General features: G+C 37.5%; 1 protein-coding gene across 6 annotated transcripts in view; it reads right to left on the reverse strand.

Annotated features, from left to right (window-relative positions):
- The window catches only part of LOC105385660 (teneurin-m), a 392,514-nt gene that overhangs the window by 120,727 nt on the left and 250,232 nt on the right, over positions 1–21,555 (reverse strand). For 3 of the 6 annotated variants that reach the window (XM_038111852.2, XM_048625225.1, XM_048625224.1), the window contains exon 2: positions 16,979–17,023. The exons of 1 other annotated variant lie outside the window; for it this stretch is intronic. In XM_038111852.2, the coding sequence (XP_037967780.2) occupies positions 16,979–17,023 (45 nt within the window). Of the gene's footprint in view, positions 1–806; positions 1,224–15,266; positions 15,303–16,978; positions 17,024–21,555 lie in introns of those variants that run through there. 2 more of the 6 variants (XM_048625229.1, XM_048625227.1) reach the window with 2 other exon arrangements.

Here is a 21,555-nt window from a genome sequence, read left to right on the forward strand (position 1 = left end):
GTCGGAATAAAACCGTCCATTTTCAGAGACTACTTGAAACTTTTTAATTTAAGTCAAACATCCCAAACAAAAATCTCAAAGGACCGGGAAAATAAAATTAGTTCCGACTAAACCTCATTACTGGACCTCCTAATTGAGTATGCAGATTGTATGTGGAGACGGCCTTTAAGACTTTTTAAGAACCTTTTTCGTCCGTGAAATGGTGTCAAATGCGGCCTTCTAAGACTTCTTTGCGAAGAAAATTCTAATTAAGCACGTCTTATTATATACTAATCTTGTCCTTAATTAATCAAGATAAGCTGCCAACCTGCACATTTAAAACTTGGGGACTATCGAAGCCAAGCTAAGCAATGATTTTCCCGCGGAGTCGATTCTACTAATAATTGAGGAAAACCACCAGAATAATTAAAAAGTACGTAAAATGATTAGTGCTCCCCCCGCCGCGGCCGCGGCGTGACCAAAAGGCGCAAACAGGAAACTTGTTCAATACGATAATTAAGACAGCTTCCTACAGAACCCTTCACAAAGGGAAGGACCAAACAAAAAGAACAATGGCCTCGTTAGACGGTGAATTTTTGCCAAGTCCGCACTGATCCAGTTATAAGAAGAAACTCATTGAGATAAGGAATGCTAATGTCGAGTGGAGCAGGAACCGGTTAGAAATGTACGGAAAAACTTGGCCTTTTTTCGGTAGCAAAGTCGTAATTGAAAACGACTTTAATGTTTTTATTAACTGGCAGAACCGTTGCTTTCGCAAACGTAGCTAAAACGCTTGTGCGAAAAAGTTGAAAAAATACATCACTTACTTGACACTTTGGATTTTTTATTCAGAGGTTTGTACCCGCACCGGACCATAACACAGAGCACAGAAAGTTTTCGTGTCAAATATAGACCTTATATCCTTCAGTGGCGCCAAATAAAACACTAGTCACCATTTGGACCGCTCCGGCACTAGATTTGCAAATTATGATTCTAGCACACGACCGTGGGGGCGGCGGGAAAAACGCGGTTTAAAAAAACAAAATGGCGTCTGTTTCCTTTCGATAAAAAGACGATATGGGTCCAACAGGACGTCCGCGTGATAACTGTTGACTGCTCGCTCTGTGCTCTGTAAGTTCATTTGTAATCAAATGATTGTTTATTTTTATTTGTGCTCTAATTATCCTTTGCGACAAGTTGTCGGCAGAAGTTGCGACATCATTTCGTGGTAGTTAGTTATGTTTGTATTGAAGTCGTTAGTTTTGTCCTGTTGATACGAACTATGTATTTGTAATCATCATGTTTAATGGATATGATACATATTATTTTCCTGGTATTGTAATACGTGCATCATAAATAATTTATCAAAATTCCATTAAATTTTAGATTTTAATGCTTACAGTGATTACGGATTAACTTCTGAAATGAAAATAACATTATTATATTGTAATGAATTAGGCTAGTTAAGCTTTGTTAAAATAACATTAATTTAAAACTATAAGAAGTTTAATAGTAAGATTTTCTAGAGGTTGTTTTCGAAATACGTTGGCGCTCTCGAAGAAACCGCTAAAAAAGTCAACACAAACCCTCCTTCCGCTTGCGTGTACGCGCGTGTACGTGTGTGTACGTGTGTGTACGCGCGTGTAGGTACGTATTGTTAGCTCTCGTTAGAGATAAAGAAACTAGCATTCGAACAGCCAAGCCTCATAAACGAACCGGCAAAAACATTCAACCCGAGGGACGCACCGCAAAAAATATAGTTCCAAATCTCTCCTTTCATATGTAAATCAATAGCCACGTAACTAACTCCTGATATAATATTCTAAACACGGCGGCTCGCGTTAAGGAAAACGTTGAAATTTGTCACATGAGCGATGGTTCACCTACGTGTTTCGCTGTCCAAATCCCAAATATAATCCCGTCTAAGGCGAATAAAACACACCTTTATTACTTAAAAGATAAAAGCTTAAATTGTCCGCTGTCGTCTCCGCTGAATTCATATTTCATAGGAGTTTGGACGCGCACTTATCGCGCGAATCGCAATCTTACACTCCAAATCAAAAGAGGTGGGAATGGCTTGGCTATACGGCTCACACACGCAGTCTGCAACTGTATGATTTCTGCCAGCAAGAGTGAAGAAGGTTGACAAATAGGTCGAGCGTGCCAATGTTCAGTTTTATTAAAATTAAAACGTCCTGTCGTGACGTTAATAAAAAGCTAGCTAAAACCGAAATCGGGTGCGTATTGCCACGAATAAAAACGAAATCTCAAATTTCACATTAATAAAGTTCACACCATAACTAAGAACTTATAATGAAGTTTTACGTATAAAACACCTTTTTTCATAATTTATATATCATGAGCGTATACGTTGTCAATGTTATTTAATGCGTTTTTATACCTCGTATAACTTACCCCCGAAAATTGCGAGTCACTTGCGAGTACTTGGCTAGATTAACATCCAACACGCGGGGATCAGTTCAACATTTTTTATTATCATCGCTCTGTTTTATTGCGAGTCGGCATTACCAACGCTCTATGGGGACTTTCTCTCCTGTTTCAGAAACTGGTGAAATCAGGCCAAAGTCAATTTACAAAGCGCTGAAAAATCGGGAGGTCCCAATAAATCCTTCTAAACTAAGCACAACAGAGGGTTCGGAAGGCTGGGTCCGTAATTCACTAGCCAGACGTACAATTTCAACGACAATTTATTCCGTATGAAGTTGTTGTCAAACGCTGACGTCTGCGATTCGGAGGAATAAATAATAGAGAGCCGGGAGACAGAGACAAGGAGGGAATCGGCGATGTCGGTCACGTGCAGCGGAGGCGCAATCTTCGGGGAAAGAATTACATTTATACTGAGTACAGGGAATCACTAGTAATTCAATGTTGCGGCGTATGCAGACGTATGGCGCTTACGTGCGGGCGACGGTTGAGGCAAAAGCGTCGCGGCGCTTGTAGCAAAGCTTGTATTAACAATACTCAATAAGCAGATTTACGATGCCAAAATATTACAAGACTATCAAAGAAATAGATACATTAATGTTTATACAACGAATAAATTACGTGCCATCCCCAACGCTCTAGTAAAACCACTTTTTGTCATGTAGAAAACATTCATAAACAAATAAGTACGTATCTCTAGAGAATCTAAATTCAATAGACAACAAAAGTAACAATTGGCATTCGGCAAGGGTTCCGACAAACTGTCAGTGGGTTTATGAATCCGATTTAGCCAATTTGTGAAACTACACAGCCCTGTCGGATTGCGTCAAGTCAGCGCCACGGAATATTCCTGTAAATGAAAAAACTGTAACTGAAAAAATGGAAACACTTAATTTTTCTATCTTTAAAGCTTGGCTGAAAAACTAAGAAAAGTAAACCGGAAATTATTCTTAACGCTGCGCTATTTCTGCGTTTAAATGTAGGTGAGCGTTCTTTAGAATTAATGGACACTAAATTTTTTATTGCACTACCGCAGATGCAAAAGCTTATTGCTCAACGGCTTTACAACAACGATTGAATAAAATAAACATAGTTCAAACATGAGTGGCGCTATTCATCAGCCGGCCTTTTGATTATCTCCTTCGGAAATCCACTTCACCCGTCAATCGTCATCCTGCTGCCAATCGGGCCAATCAGAGCGCGGCGTCCCTAGACAACCGAATTCTTTTCACCCTTCCAAAAGCTATCAGCGTCTGTACCAATGAAGCCATAAAACTATTCGATGACAGAGATTGTAATCCCGACGGCGCAATAGACGCACGAGCCATCATTGCGAATCATCCGGAATCGGGACCCAAAAATCTGGCGAGTTACGATGTTTGTTTTTGATTTTTGTCTAACGAGACAATGGGGAAATGATGAGCAGTGAGCGCCACTCGCCTCGGGACCTCACCCCATGCCTCTGCACGCCACCCTTCGGAAAACTAGTCTAGAAAAGTGGTTCTACGGTTATCGGTTACAGGGTCGAATGTAGCTTACTCGACATTATGTGTTAGGTCGTTTTTAGGTTGGGGCGGTCACATATGGCGTCAAGCGGACTACGGAGTGACGGTATGCCACTCCTGGGAGTCCGATTGGCCTCACTGCTTCACCCGACAAATGTCAGCCGCCGCCCGCTCCCAGCCAGGTGGGTCCATTCCACCACTATCTTTAAACGCTACGTGCTCGGACGCCCTATACTATAGCCTTGGGAATATACGGGCGTAAGTTAATAACGCAAGTTGCCGTAACATCCACAGTTGTTAACTGTATTAACACTACTTTAATTCCAAGTTACGAGGTTTGACAGATTAGATTAAATGATGAATTCAAAGTTGGTGTGTTTGCGTTGGTAAATGTTAACAAGCAGTGACGTGAATGAATTATGAGGCCCGTAGCGGCGCGATCGCGGCGAATGCTCGCACTAATCTGGAGGGTTACTCTATACTGACGAAAAACGAACTAACCAGAGCTGTCGTTGAAAAGGCACGTTTAATACAACGAGATAGAGCCGTGGCTCGCGTAGCAGCCCGCTGAAACTTAGTTTTTCGTCAAATAGAGTGACCTCCCTGGAGTTTGTTTGCGAAAACTATTTGCTCACTTCTAGCGAGCTTACTGTACAAACGGGGTAGGCTCTAAAAGACAAACCTAAATAAATATTAAATTAGCATAGTTGAGCTTAGGCATGTGTGGATTTTGCGATGTTTATGTATTCAATTCTGATTGTTTTGGATTGGCCATTTAATTCAAGGGTATTTAATATAGTTAGGGTTTTCAACGTGTTTAGTTGCTTAATTTAAGGTGATGTAATTTTACGAAAATGTTTAGTCCTTCTTAAAGTTTTACTTTACATGCTTAAGTCGGCGACTATTTCGCCGTGTGGAGACACCTTCCTACAGGGTGTCCCAAAAGTCAACGATAGTGTCGTCGCGATTTCCTCGCCTGCGGACATGGGCATAAAGAATAAGTTACTCCCGTAAAACAGTTCATATGTGTTCCGCTAGTAAGTTCGATAACCAGTGGTTCTCAAGTGATTCATTATGTAAAAGGTCGACGGAGTGACCTATTGATCTGCAGTCTGCGGAAGAAAGAGGATTGAGGTCAAACTTGTGAGCGGTTCAGTAGTTCACTCACAGTCGGATTGATTGTAAAGGAACACTTTAATTATTATTCAAGTATCTTTATTAAATAAAAATCCCGTGAGAATTCCAGGATAAAAAGTAGCCTATGTTCTTTCCCAGGGTCTAGACCACATGTATACTAAATTTCATTCAAATCCGTTCAGTAGTTTTGGCGTGAAAGAGTAATAGACAGACAGACAGACACAGTTACTTTCGCATTTATGATATTAGTTAGGATTAGAATAGGATTAGGATTTATTCAAAGGGAACCATTAGAAGACGACGCGTTAGTCATGGGTTTAAGAAAAACACTATATTGTATGCAGCAAAGGTACAAAAATATAGGTAATTATTGATCAGATATTTTGATAAATACCGTTAAGTATATTTTTTTTATTACATATTATACATAAATACATATTATTACATATAATATTATAAGAGGACTCATTAGTAATAAATAAGATATTCTAGGTAATGGGAAATAAATAAGTCTAACACGTAAAAAGACCTGCACACAATCAATACAAAACAATGTGGGACAAAATTCTTGGTTTTCGAATAAATAATATATGATGTAGGCGAAAACTGTTTTCAAATAAATTAATAGGCAAATAAATATTTAAAGAGAGCTCAAAAGATTATGTCACATCCGGTCCGCGGGGTTGGTCCATTATTAATAAGGTTGACAATTGGCCCATTGTTTGATCCCCGTTGTCGAATTCACCAAGAATATTGTTTCAGCGTAGTTATATTTGCAGTTGATTCCATACTTTTGTTTTGTCAGTACAATAATTTCTTTCGTTGTAAGGTACTAAGAAGAAGACAAGAAACCGACAAAACTATCATATTACCTACCTAATAACTTAAACAACGTTAAAACCCCCGACATTCAACTAAAGGTCGCGTTAAATTTTCATGAAACATAGCTAAGAACAATCGGGATATAACATGCCTACAACCCTAAAATAACAAATCAAAAATCGGTTCAGCCATTTAGAAATTACGCTACCACAGATAGATATACCGATAGGTAAACTTTAACTTAAAACACCCTCTTTTTATGTGGGGACATCTCACACACGGCCATCCGACCCCAAGCTAGGCAGAACCTGTGTTATGGGTGTCGGACAGCTGATATATCTACACAAATACATAGACAGATAGATACTAAATATAAATATCAACTCATGGAGAGTTGATATTTATATCTTTTCTTTTCCATCGATGGTTCAAAACGAGACCAATTTACAAAAAAAAACTGAAAACACAAGAAAATATTTATCGACATACGTACTGTTATAGCCACCACAGACCTAGTTAGCGGTCGAACGTAAATTCGTAATGCGCCACGGACCGGCCTCCGATGATTAATTGACCCGATCTGACCGAACAATTACTTCAATTATTTACCTCCGGTGCCGCTGGGCGCTAATCGATGGGGCGAATGAAGAATTGACCAGTACACGAGAATTCGTTAAGAAGTCATATTTAGTTGAAGTGTCTAATCTAGTAAATAAATAAATATGTGGGGACATATCACACACGGCCATCCGACCCCAAGTTAGGCAGAACCTGTGTTATGGGTGTCGGACTAGTATTCGTAGGAATCGAAAAAGCCTCTCTGTCAGTAAACTTTTGGCACAGAAAAGAGTAATGCTTGTACCAGAAAAACAACAACATCACTATACCAGCAGGGATCTAAGGCATATCGAATTGGTGTAAGTATTTTAATCACCATCAGTATTGACGTGAACGTCTTGCGTCCTGTGCTAGGCCTTCAGGTCCTAATCGTTTACTGCTAGACATAAGGCCTCTCTCTGTGCGGCAATCATTAATCCAAAAGCGTAAGCAGTATAAACCATTTATCCCGTAAACTATTCAATAAACCACAAACCCTCCGCATCACTAAATTCCGGATTCCGCTATAAATAAATAAATTCATAATATGAGCCCCGTATGAAGGGCTGGCCACTGCCCACGTACTAAATACTGAATTTCCCTCCCCCTTATAGTAAATTTTCATCCCAGACCATTGCGTGCCTGAAGCCTCTAAGTGCCAGTAATCTGGGAAACTGTCTATAAAGCTATTAAGTGTCTCAAATACAAATTGAGATTTCTGAGCATTGGTTTAGGACTGAATATCTTTATACCTACAATATTAAATAGAAGATACAATTATATTGATAAAATATTCAAGATTGTAATAATACAATATGACTCAGTACTATATGTACAAATGTAGGTACATATAGATACTTATATTTTCTAAAAACGAAAAAATAAGCAAACCATTGACCATCATTAACTTTAGTAGTCTGTAGAGCAGTTTGTGTGTGGTGCGGTACCTTACATGTATGTGCATATGAATTGATTATCGTGACAATACACAATATCAATATCGTCCACTCCACCGGGAGGCCTACACCGTTGGTGGCATGATAAAACTCCAACAGTGTTAAAGATAAATAAAAAAATAAAACGAAATACAAAACCAAATACGCTTGACCTCTTGTCGACCCTTCGACGTGTACAAAAACCCGAGTCAGGAAGGAAACGGACAGCTTAAATTAAGCTGGTTCATTTTCAGCGTAGGCGAGTTTAGCAACTTGTCTCTTAGCTCTCAGAATTGATTTCCAAATATTCCCTGTCAGAGATCTGGAATGGTCTTCAATATTGACATTTATTTTCACTCTCTCCATTATTATTGTTGCCTCGAGAATCTTTTGATAATATAAACCGACGTTTTCATCTAAATGTGGTATTGAATTAATGATAATAATATGTACTTGGTAAGTTTTACTATAATTTTCTAACATATTGGTGAAATACATGTTTATATAGATATAATGTAATCTGGTAATAATCGCTTAGAATGTAAGTGAGGAAACGGTATTTTTTTTATTTAAGAAAAATAACATTGTATGGAAATGTTAATGGATAACAAACACGCAGATATTGAAAACAAAAATGAAAAAAATACCACTAACTTATGAAACAAAACGTATAAGAACCTATAAAACGGGACTTGCTCCACTTAAGGCCATTCCGAAAACCTTTTGTCTTCTTTAAAACAATAAAGAGGAGATATATTGGATGGTGGAGTCAGAAGAACATTCGGTCGCAGTAAACTTATCTTTATGTCTTCATTTCAACACTTTATAAATAGTTCGTTTACACAAAAATAACCCTTATCAGGTTCTCCTAAATCTGTTTCTTCAACAAAATATTAAACTAGCAGACGACAACATAGAAGAGGTAATAAGGTTGGTTTTAGATCGTAATAGAATTGTTGCTTTATAAATAGATCGTCCATATGTTCGCTGCGGATCAACCACAATGGAAATACAAGTTATTTTTAGTGCACTCACAACTGTTTTACTGATTGACATGATGTTTAAATTTTAAATTACCTTTTTGTTTCTAACCGTTACTGTTTTTAGTTTTATTTCCAACCTTGTTATGTTAGCTAACATTTTTATTTTCGTACCTACTTAAGTAAGTTATAAAAGCTATTTTGAACAGTTATGATTGAGTCTTTTTTATGTATGACAATAAACCATAAGTTTAGTCACTTAGTACATAAAAACATAAATTCACAGACTGTTTTTATCAAAATACAGAAAAATATGACTCCATAGCGATCTCGCTCAACTTGGAAGTGAACTATCGGCTTGGGAGCTGTCCTCTATGTCATACAAGGGACGAAAGCGAAGTGTTCCAACAAAAAGTCGACCTTTATCATTGCAAAAGCATGTTTGTTGTACTGTGTAACAGCCATATGCTTTAGCTATGAATAGCTATATTTCTAATTTGACCTTGGAAATGACTTTTTTATTTAGTTTCGTATTGAATCAGATTTAAATTTCTTTTTGAAATAAAGGTGGTTTGAAAGGATGATTGTCTGTCCGACTTGTTTTCTGGACACTTAAAATTAACTTATTATCGGACTGCCGCCAATACTAAATCCCCAGTGTCGGGTGTGCCCTTTAGTAACAATTGAATTTACAATAATCATGCACGCAAATAAATGGTACACATGTATAATGTATATGATATGTGTGTATGTATAGGTATGCAACAGCACTCTCTCCTCAATCTTCTCTTTTAAAACTTGCAAGGGTTAAATTAAACAAACCATGTGAATCAGAATCATGTTCAGAATGAAACTAAACGGAGCGGAATGAAGTCTGCCAGCGCGACACAATGAATACACAAAATAAAATACAAGAACTAACGAATCGATTAATTCATTCGAATAAGATGAAGCGTTGAATTGAATGAAACAGTGCGGACAGAAACCTGGGACAAATTATTTAATCACCTTACCCCGGGTGTTCACAGAGGCGGCAAAATAAACAAAAAATGCGAAAATACAATAAAAAGGAACCGAATGGACGAAGCTGTAGCAAGCGACGTTTAAACAATGATGGTAATTGTTTAAATTGAATTCTACATTCAGCGTTTAATTTATGTACAATCGAGGAATTTTATGTCATGCCCATTCTGACTGTGTGTCAATGGGATAAGGACGAAAATCACTAGTCAGGCCTGACAATTGTCTCTACTGCGTAATTGCTCGATAGCTGCATGCATTCAGTCCAGTTTCTGAAAAGCAGATAATAGGGAATATGCGTAATTTTTTTTAATACTTTTATTGGATAGTTTTACATCACTTTATTATAGTAAAAAAAAATTCAACGCCAAAATAAGTAATTTAAGGTATTTTAAAGAAAGTTTAAAAATTACAACCATCACGACCACTTTGAAATTCCCGTCAGGATGGCGGGATGGTGTGACGTCATAATCGTTTAATTTCACGGCTCAGAATAATGAGTCCCGTCAGTCGGCATAGATTTTTTACCTAATCAAGTAATCACAGAGTACTTTTGTATTTTCAAAAAACCAATGTTGTCATGGTAACAAACGAAAAAGGAAGTGTATAAAGTGTGATCAGTTGCTGTTTTGTAATGGTAATAAAGTGTGACCAGTGGCTGTTTTGTAATGGGAGCTCGTAAATAGCTGCTAGTAGCTCTTTTGAAATGGGAGCGCGCAAACCAGAGGACCTTTGTACACAATATTACGCTATTATGACAATATGAATATAAAGTAATATTTGTATTGTATGTAAGTACTTACTGTAACTTTGGTTCTCAGTAAGAGAGACTAGGGTTAGTGGGTCATTCTATTCTATTATCTGTGGGGGTGTAAGAACCTGCACCTGGCTCTCTTGAATGGAACCATTGTGCATATCTCAAAGGTCTAAACCCCCTTATCTAAACTATCGAATAAGAGTATGAAAATATATGCATATTCCCTAATATTTGGGCACACGGCTCTCGACTTTTTAATAGTCTTGGCTGTCCTTTTCCGCAGCTGGCCACAGTTTACTCTTTCATACTGCGTAATAAATTAAATATGTCCAGTTCTTCTGATTACGAGAATTCTTCCATAACTTAATTTAGAAAAAAATAACAACTTTTGAAATATACTAACGACTGCCATTATAACCTAAAAGTAGAAAGAGCAACTTGTGTCATGTTCATGTCATAATACTTACAATACAAATTTAATTTTATTGTGTTGCAATATGGAGCATATTTGAGTAGGCTCGTTGACTAGCGAATGGCTGTTTACGCCTCATTACAATAGAACAACTAGTGGCAGCCCATACACTACCAACAAAAAATATAAAAATTCCTAAACTTTGCAAACAAACAAGCATATCAAACAAGAAGTGGAGAGGTTATAGGAGGCTAGGATCTACTCGTATTGGAAGAATTTTTATGTGATCCATCGTATCTGATCACAACGAGCATCACAAATACTCGGTGACATTAACATTTCTTTGTTTACACTTGACATTTATTTAACTATACGCAAACGCAAAGAAGTTATTATTCTGAGATTGATATATAAAGAATTATGACGTCACATCCGCCCTAAGAAAATGGGTGACGTTTCTCGGAAGTTAGAATTTACCGAAGTTTTTTTGTACTTTTCAACTTCATTTACTTGCTCAAAAATAAATTATAATCAAAAATAATGATGGAGTCGTAGTTATGAAACAACAAAGTTTATTATAAATAATATTTGACCTTTATTTGAACCACTTGCATATTCCCTATTGTAACAACCTGGTTAATTACCCGAGAGGTGTTGTTATCATTCATTTTCACTTCTCCTATCAACATTTCTGCGTACACTGGTTAAAATATGTACAACTATTAGCTATTGATAAAACTGAATTGCTATTTACCAATCCATAACATAATTTATCAACAATATCCTTAGGTACGTAATAGGTATCTCTAAGAAAACCTAGGTAATATGAGTATGGCATTTTATTGCCAAATAGCCTAAGGTAAAAGGTTTTGTAAATAGAAGAGTCTAGGAAGATCATAAAGGCTTGATCGAATCCCGTCTTTCATACCAGAAAATCGTAACAATATAGCTAAAATATTAGGAAGAAAGCAGCGCCTATACTATCGACCAACTGACTTCATACCGTCGGCCGGCCACGTTCTTCATAAAATATTTTCGGAGCCGAGAGAAATTGGTCAAAAAGGACGCTTCAACAAGATTATCTCGGCCAATCCCCGGACGGAGGTAGCAAAAATCAATCTATAGTCAACGAAACAAAGTCCTTTTTCGCCTGTTCACGGGGCTCCGCCATTCCTAGACTCACTATACCATTCCGCTTTTTGGTACCTAGTTTATCAAAAGATCATTTTGTATTACAGCTCCAAAGCTTTCCTTCTTGTTATTGATTTAGGGTTATGTGCAGTGTAGAAAATGTATGTATTGAAGTGAATATTTTGAATGGCTAGTAAACATTAACTTCCATTGGATAAGAACTCTGAATATACCTATAACAATATTTTAATTCACTACAAAGGTTTACTAGTAGTTTTACCATGACCAAAAACTTTATTATCTCCATGAGTTCACAACTCATTAACAATATTACAATCAGAGGTAAGTAAATAATAAACTAAAATAATGAAGTGAATGAAATAGTTTGGTAACCTATCCTGTGTACGTTGTCATGAATAAAAGAAAGAGAAAAGCTAAGATAAGCAAGGAATCCTCCTACCTAATGACTCCATATGTCAGAATAAAAATGGTGTGGAAAAACAAACAGGGCATAATACTCCGTACGCAATAACACAAGCTGGGGAAATGGATTTTTGTTTTGTCCCACTTTTTCTATAGTCCTAAGTAAACGATCGATGCAAAATGTCAGCTTGCTTATTAGCAATAATTATCAGTTAAATGTTGCTAAGCAATTAGCACAATTTATTGATTTTTATCGCACTGTTATAGGTTAGGTAAGAGTGTATAAGTTGCTAAAAACACAATTTGACCAAATCACCAATAAAGCAAAACTTGAAAGAATGCAATCACACTACGTCATAGATACGCGGCCCGAAAACTATTTTTAAATTGAAATTTTCGTCGCATCCGATCCATCGTACGCGGGATGCGGCCCAAAAGTAAAACAAAGCTAATGCTGTGTCACAATTTCTTTCGAACTCCGATGGTAGAAGTGAATTGGTCTTACATTGGCATCGTTGTTTTATCCGAAACGATGGCTGTGCACAATCAGGGATTGTAACTTTTTCCATAGCGAAAGTTTGTCTATAAATCGTTCTGGTCCACAAGACGCTAGCTGGGGCATTCGATGAAACGGCACCCCTTCTTGACAATTTATGGCGGATTTGCATTAGGACTAACTAAATTACTGGCATTAAGCGGTTAACTTTTGCGCTGATGGATTCTGATGTGTAGAGGAAAATGTATAGGTATACTGCTGGTCATTGAGGTCTTACACCCACTATGCTTATTGAAAATGTCAAACTAAACTTTCGTCGTAAAGGTTCCTTCAGTTACAAAAAAGAGTCTACAGTTGTTTTCCAATAACCTAAGTAGCTACGCAGATTTTGTTCAATATGACCGTTGAAGTAACATTAATTTTAATGCTTTATATTTATAGTTTTAGTATATTGGACTAGTTTGGATGTTGTTAGCGATCTGTTGTGTATTTTGACTTTTACGGCTTGGACGTGCCGTGGTTGTGCGCAGGGACGGAATGTTTTCTGCAAAGTTTTGTCGTTCGTTTTGGTTACAATGCCTACTCTGTAGGGCCCGGGCCTCGATATTATATTTATATATATATATATATATATTGTTTAGACTAAATAATATGAATAACATGCGTATACATATACTCGTATTCGTATAATACGGCGATTTGGCTCGCGACCTATAACGTGAGTGCGAATGTACAGCGAAAGGTAGGTGACTCGCTTGCAAGTCTAACTCTGACTACCCCTTCGGGGATAACAGACGTAAGCATAATTATGTACTTATGTATATATTATTTAGAATAGTCATTTGAATTACCTTTTAAACTTTTTTCACACCATTAGAAGTGTTTATTTAACATTAAAACAACTACAGTTTCACAACAAAGAAACCTTAGCCACTGAAAACCTGCCATCAACAGAAACTTTACATTTTTACCGTCGGCGTAATTATACAATGTGTCAACACATTATTTAGTAAAGGCGGATAATTACTCGCTAACCGCAGACTGCATTGTGTAACTGGATCCGCCGGTGACAGCCATTTGATATAAAATCGATAGCCGACGCTGTTTTATGGTTCGAGAGCTGGCTAGAGGGAACGCCGATTTCAGATACTACGAAAACCTAGAGGCTACGGTTGTAAACAGCTGTCTTGTGTCTTTGGCTACTGTTGTAGGCTTGTGTCTGTGTCCATGAGAATATACACGCGCGTGCAGTGAAAAAGTTCCAGTTTCAATAACACCGAATAGCCGAATACTCCTGAATGGAATTAGCTAAATGATGCCGTCTCGTTATCATAAACGATAACGTTAATATTGTGTTAAAATATGGTTTAGTATAGATAGTATAAGTATTTGTTTCAACAGGTCGTTAATCGTGACTCTTATCATCGGCCATTACCTTAATAAACCAGCCTCCTAATTATCGATCGAGATCTCTATAATTTAAGACTCCTTGGAGGCATATCGCCCATCGGGCTCGTAAAAACTAATCAAAATTCCCCATCATAACACATATCTAGCACTCGATCAGATATGGAAAACAGTTTTTCTTCGAGCTCCATGATTTATTCCGTAGGGCCAGATAACGGCCAGGAGGATGGCCGTAATGGCCAAAATAGACCGAAATGGGCCGAAAGTGGGCTTTTCCAGTCGCGTATTTTTACATATTAGTCGTATGCCACGAACACTACAAGCGAAGCGGTTTTCAGTGCTATTTTGACTTGTCAAACGGACTTTGTGACTTGATTTTCTACCTCATAGTCTTTTTATATAACAGTATTTATAGTACATTGGCAATTTTGTATTGTATATTTTGTTTAGCGTATTGTTGTCTCAATGTTACAGCGGCTACCCCAATCAGGCATTATTTAAAAGACTTACCACTTTCATACTCGTACATACATACACATACCAAACCAAACTAACACAATCATGATATAAATCACATCTACAAATAGGAATACTAAGTACTGGGTCGCGCTCTGTCCAATTGTCCATAGCACCTCTATCCTTCAAGGATACTATTAAATTACAAAGGTATATTCAACGAAGTTATGGCGGCTATATTTCGCAGGTGAGCAGAAAGGGAACGTTTCAGGGTGAAAAATATGAATAATTATTGCTACGGCCCCTTTGTAGGACAATGGGTTCTTTCTATGTGCTCCACGTGAAAATATACCAAAAGATATCAGTGAGAAATTTGTTAAATCTACAATATAAATTTTGCTAGTTGCATTTATACTTTTTCGTGTTCTAAAGGAGTCTTTGGCCTAAAATAACGACGGGAAAGTCTGTAATTTACAATTATATCCAGATGACTTTCGGAATTACATTTTCTGTTCAGTTTCTATACTAAATACATTTTGATATTGAGATTATTAACTTTTAGGTGTACTTACTATATTTTGAATAAGTATACAATTGACCTGCAATTAAAGGTTGGGTTTCTATTCTACCAAGCAGTGCAGGGTTATTATAAACTTTTTGGACATCACAGAAGCGGCACAACTTATTTTAGTACCTACAGTTCATTCATAACCGTGATGGATCAAGCAGAAGTGCCAAACTGAAGGGTAAGAATAGATTTGTACCTTCGCCGTCAGAGCATCGCCGAAGCAACTAAGCAACTGAAATAGAAAATAAATTATTTAGTGAATGAAGACGTTTGTGAACTAAAATTATTGATCAGTGTCTAATAAGTTTCAATGTATTAATACTGTTGGTATTTTTTATTTCGTAACACACGTAGGTTTCAAAGCGACATACTTCTTCTTTTACCTAAGTTTAAAGCTACGGAACCAAATTCTACAAAAGAACGTCTAAGCCTTGTTAGGCGCGCGGAAACTCACGAAAATCCTCACCGTAGATGTCGAATACGAAATCAGGCATTCTGTCGAAAAACGAAACAAATCGGCTTTATGCAACCTGCACTTCGAGTGTGAACGAGACGGTTAATCTCTATCCACTCGAGACAGAACGAGACAAAACATGTAGTGGTGCAGACGCGAACCGAATCCCAAATCGCGTAACGCTGGGTGCATAGGAAATTTGAATAGGAAAATTCAGCCACGGCTGTTCAAACTTAATACAGGCGTCATAAATTATGCGGACAATACATTAGGTTAATTCATAAATTTCATTTTTATTTATTCACTTGAGGGATGACCACCCACATAAGTTAAAGAAAAGCATCACAGCTACTGTATATTATCGACGTAAGACTTTATTAGGAGTTAGTGGGTAAAAGAAACATTACTATACTCCTTGGGTAGCTATATCTACGTTACTTTTCCCAAGAGTGCATGTCAATAATTCAAAACTTCGTGCCACATGTCGTTATTACGAATTGATAACAACAATCAATAATTCCAACGAAACAAAACAGGCGATGCAATCGTACCACAGAGCAGCATGTTTTGCGCATAAACAATATAGAGGTAGAGTCCACGGCTCGAAAAAAAAACGACCTCCATCGAAGCATCCGCACTGTTTTTTTAAGTTTCGCCCGTCAATAGTTTTTGAATGAGTCGGTGCAGTGCGCAAAGTTGCTAATTGAGTTATTTGAGGGCACGAAACTACGAAACTTAAGCTACGGAGATTGTTTTTCCTCTAGAACATAATCAAACTAGGGAATGCTGCTAGCCCCGCCTTCTAGCAGAATATTTCCAGTGCAACGAACAATCTTGTAATTTCATGAGCTAACTTATTGCTGTTTTTTAATCGTGTTTGTTTGATAGTCCGGCTGCTCTCGCTCGGGATGGCTGACTTCATTTGAAATGGTGAAACAAAACTAAGTACAACATCTAAGAGGTAAGTCCACTTGTCAAGTAAAAAGAGGATTGTTGATTTGTGGTAAGTATACACACTATGAGCAATGAAAAAGTTCCTATAAAATAATCAATTAATTTAAAAAACCTTGTATTCTTTTGCAAAAAAGTTACCTTGTTACATTATTAAGACTGAATCAACAACGAGCGATGCGTTATTCAAATCGCACTAAAACGGCCCCGATACAAACATTGAATACTAAACCCGCCCGGACAAGCAGGCAGAGACAAACGGCCAGCGAATCCCAACGGATATAAGGTGTCGGTCGAGACGGATAGATACTGCATTCGATTCATTGCCGATTCATCGAGCGAAACTTTTCAATTATGTCCTGCATCGGGCGCCGATAAGCGTAGGGTTATTGTCTGTGTTCTTTATTTGAATTTTCGCGCGGTTTCGACTTCATCCGTGTTTTTTACTTTTTTATGTTTTTTTCTTAATGGCCAGTGCTAAAGGTCTAATAAAAAAAACTTACTTATATAACTATAACTGCAATCATCCCCATGCTGTTGTCCCTCACCTGTGAAAAAAGAAGAAAAATATTAGTTAATGTAATTCAACAAAAGCACAGACAAATTGATATAACAAAGATTCAAAAGATATACACAGAGTTCCCAGAGTAAGTTGCAAAACTAGAGGAAGTTATTTACATAAAAAAGTTCATTCAAGACTTCACAAAAGAGCACCGCAGCCAAGTCGTGATCCCTTAGCATATAAAAATGTACATCTAGGAACTTTTAACCATAATAAGACGGTAATGTGTTTTAAGAAGTCTCCCTTACCTAATCTCAACTTAATGGTACAAGCCACCGTGAGAATAGGAGAAACAAATAAAGGGTCGTTTTAGAAAATGGTTTCAATTTAGGTCGGGATAGAGTTTGAATTCAGGCGGCGCGGCCGGTCGGTTACAAACGTCACAATTGCCGCTCCAAATGTATCGCGCGAGATCGTCACGCGCCATTAGATTTGAATCTGGGACTTCTTAAACACCGTCGTGATGGCGGCACCCTCTCGTGTGGCTCCACAAAGATATTTTACACGCGAAATTAATTCATGTAACACAATATTCTCGACAGTTTTTATCGCCAACTAAATTATCGATGAACAAAAGAATTCACGTTACATTTTTTTAAAAAAAACCTCTGTTGCTTTACTGGCTGGAAAAAGTAAAAACGTTTAAGACCCGAAATTTCCCGCCTCTTTTCCCATAGCATAATGACGTAATTCTATACTTTATGGGCTTCGTGGAATTTAATTTTGGCCTTTTTATATTTTGACCACTCGGCCCCCTATGAGAGGGGGGCAGACAAGGTGGTACTTTGGCTATTGTGAAGAGGCTCACGTCCACATATTAGGCAAAAGGTCCTTCTAAAGAGGTCAAATGAGGTGCGCTCACGTTTATAACGAGTTCCCAACTTCATGACGAGTTGAGAATAACATTTTTATGTTTCCGGAATGTTCCAAGCTCGACGTTGGTATTCCTTATTTGGGCACTACCATTTTATTACATCTATCCTCTTAAAGCTAAGTCTATATAAGAGAGTGTTTTATTAAGCAAATTGCGTGATACGACTGTTTATGTGTTTATCAGTTGCAATATCAAATACATTAAAAACAGCTCATAAGCAAACTGAAGAAACATAACAAATTAATTGATAAAATTTTCAAAGAAAACCACTGCATTGCATTCTAAATACATATAGGTAGGTACATTTCCCACAGTTGATAAAAGCGACGTACAGGATGATAGGAAAATAAAATGATAATAAAAAATCTATAGAATTTGGAGTACCAGGGCGACAGACTGTTCAATAGGTTATAACAAGACGCGCTTGTCAAGGTGAACGGATGCGTATCGATCACCAACCTATTCTTACCGTCCGTTCGAGCTCTTTTAAACCCAATCCCAGTGACATAGGAACTATTAGCAGCCCTAAAGAAAAGATTGCCAGGCCGCTGATACGGGAGTATTGAGATCTGAAGTGGTCCTTGTAAAATATGGAACGCACCCTCGGGTTAAAAACTTGTTTATCCATGTTGCCCAAATACTTATTTATCAATAGACACGCCTTGTTATAACTTACACATGATTTTATCAGAACAAAATCAGCTTCTGACTTTTTAGCTGTAGTCGTAACACAAACATCCAATCCCACTTATTCATAAAAAAGTTATAGGATGGTCAAAGAACAAACTGTTCTCTGTCAGACAATGACAAAACAGTTCAATAGCTAAAGCGTCCTATAACTTTTTTATGAATAAAGGGGTTAGTCAGTATTAATCTAGCTACGTATACCAAGGAAAGTCTTTCTAAAATATCGCCACTATTCGCCATTTTTCTCCACGCTGCCACCGTGTCTCAAACCGGGCCTACAGGGGACAGGGGTGCGGGGTGCGAAGGGGGGGGGGGGCGGCGGCGACGGAGCTTCCGCTGCAGACTGCCGCCTGAAGGGTATAACGCGACCGAGTGAAGATGTCTGAAGGCTGAAAGCTACACAATCCGACCGGCTAACAACGGACGGCGTGTGAAAATAAACAACGGGTTTTCTTCTTAATGACGGCAGATATTTTAAGGAAAATTTTACAGGATAGACGTAATTATTAATTTTTCCTTTGCGAAGGTAAGTTTAATTATATCGTCCTACTAAGAATACGTTAAAAGTATTCCAGGAAGCAGCTAAGGTGACAAAAAACAAATTTATATCATATCACATGTCACATCGCACCGCGTCGCTAAACAACTGTAGCGCCAACTATAAACAACTAATTACATCTATTTTCGGACGAAAATGACGGCGCTAGTCTGAAAACCTCTATTTTTGCCTCAGATCCTTTAGCCAAGCAAATACGGCTTGTATACCATGTGTTTTAGGTACAGTTTACATTGGAATCGAAGTCGTATTTTGTTAATGACACGCGAATGTTCGTTGCAGAGTTTAATTACCCATCAAAGATAGCGTTGCGAAGCCCCGTCTAATGCCAAATGCCTTTATGTGAATATATTACTATTATTACATTTATGGAGATTGCTGTTTAAAGGTGTTTCGCGCTTTGAATCGTGGTTATCGTTTTAAAAATGGTTGGTTCAATATAGGTACCTCACGAGCCATCAAAAAGTTCCACTCACAAAATGCCAAACCCAAGTGGCACAAATTTTTCAAAATTTTGATTAAAAATGTGATCAAATATTTACTTCAATGCACTTTTAAATGTAATTCAATATTGCAGATGCCGTGCTAGTTTTTTTCCGTTTAGGAGTAATTTGGCACTATGTCACTGGAACTTTTCCATTGCTTTTCTATTGCATTGAGTATACCTATTCAATGAGTGTAGGTATCTAACCTCATACTCATCTTGTCTCAATCTAAGGCAAAAGTACGCATCAGGCAGAAAACTATCAGTTTTTCCGTTAACCCGTTGGGTGCAGTCGAGCCCGTCGTCACGCGCCGGCGCTCACGGCTTTATTTGAATTACTATGCCATTAAAATGGTTAAAGAATATTGTGAGTGTGAAACGCATGATTGGCTCCATAGCTGAACGGGATTAAATTGCTTTGTACTGTTGCGTATCTAATGTTAGTTAAAATATATGTGGAGGTAAAGATAACAGGAAACTTTGGTTCTAAATTATGTTGGGAGAGGTTCAATATAAATAAAGTAATGTTTGGTGCTTGCAGTTAATCTTATATTATTGATTTTAACAATAAGAAGTAACAATTTAATATAAGAAATAATACTAGCCAGGATAAACGCAGAGTTCCTATGTAATTACGAGTCGTAAAATTGAATACAATCTCATATCTTAATGGTCATCTCTACAAATATTAAACCAGTCAAAATATTTAGCTAATTCTCAAGTGATATAAAACAGCTATACACAAACGATTCAATCAAACCAGATTGCAACAACACTAAACTACTCTCAAGTGGAAATAAAACAAAACCACTTAATTACAATATTCACTTAAAACACGCTCAATCATAAGGAGCATTTAAGGTTTATTTTTGCAAACTGCTGGAATAAAAAAAACTTTACTAATTGCGTAATGGATTTTATAATACCCGAGGGAATGCGCTCCTTGATTGGTTGATTGGCGTAAAACATGGAAATTGGATGAACGAATGGCGGATAGCCACCGACGAAAATTTTATGAATCCGTACGTACGGTACATTTTATGCTAGACAAGTTTGAAATAGCAGTAACGTGTATCTATTATTGGGATTCATTACAAAAATAACCAATGCCATATTTTTGTAGGCAAAGAAATGAAATTAGTTTTTGAGTCAGTAATTATTTTGTGCAAATAATATTATGAATATCATAAAGCAAAATAGCTACAGAAAAATATTGCATTTTTTACTAGACGTCACATTAACAGAACACTCAGAAGTGTGACCGCGACAATCCTACAATATTCACAAAGCAAGACCGAGCACCTCTGCGGGGACTTTTATAAAATCTCCCTACGTTTTCATGAAGGTTATAAGTTAAACGTCAAGTTTTCACAACACTATTTTATCCTTAAAGTACATCCAACTTGCTGCCATCAACGCGCGAATATAAAGGAGCTCCATTCAGAACTCCACTACTCTAAATATAGACGTATCGCGGAGCTGAACTGGAGCGTAAGAGCTCGGCATATGGTCGGGTTTAGCTTGCTTAGCACGCTGCTTAGTTACGTACGGTTGCGTTCACAAAAATAACGAACAGCGCGAGTCGGTAATCATCGTATGAATAGCCACCGACTCACTGAAGGGTCTTTTGAACCTTTCAAAAGGAGATTTCCGAACGGTTTCTAGACGGTTAATTACAAGATACGGAGGTACTCGACACGGAGTTTGTCTCGAAATTTGAAATTCTTATTACTTGAGACGTAGTTTTACGTCTCCGCGAGCGGTTGGCGCGGTGAGCGTTTTTACTGCAGACGCTTGACGTTTCATTTTTAATGAGTTTTTAAGCAAGTCATAACGCCGACTCCTTGTTTTGTCACATGAATATGGAGAATTCAGTGCTTTAGCAGTCTTTAAGAAAATGTAAGAGCTTTTGAATTT

This window comes from Plutella xylostella, chromosome 13, assembly GCF_932276165.1.
Source record: "Plutella xylostella chromosome 13, ilPluXylo3.1, whole genome shotgun sequence".
Classification (NCBI taxonomy): Eukaryota; Metazoa; Arthropoda; class Insecta; order Lepidoptera; family Plutellidae; genus Plutella; species Plutella xylostella.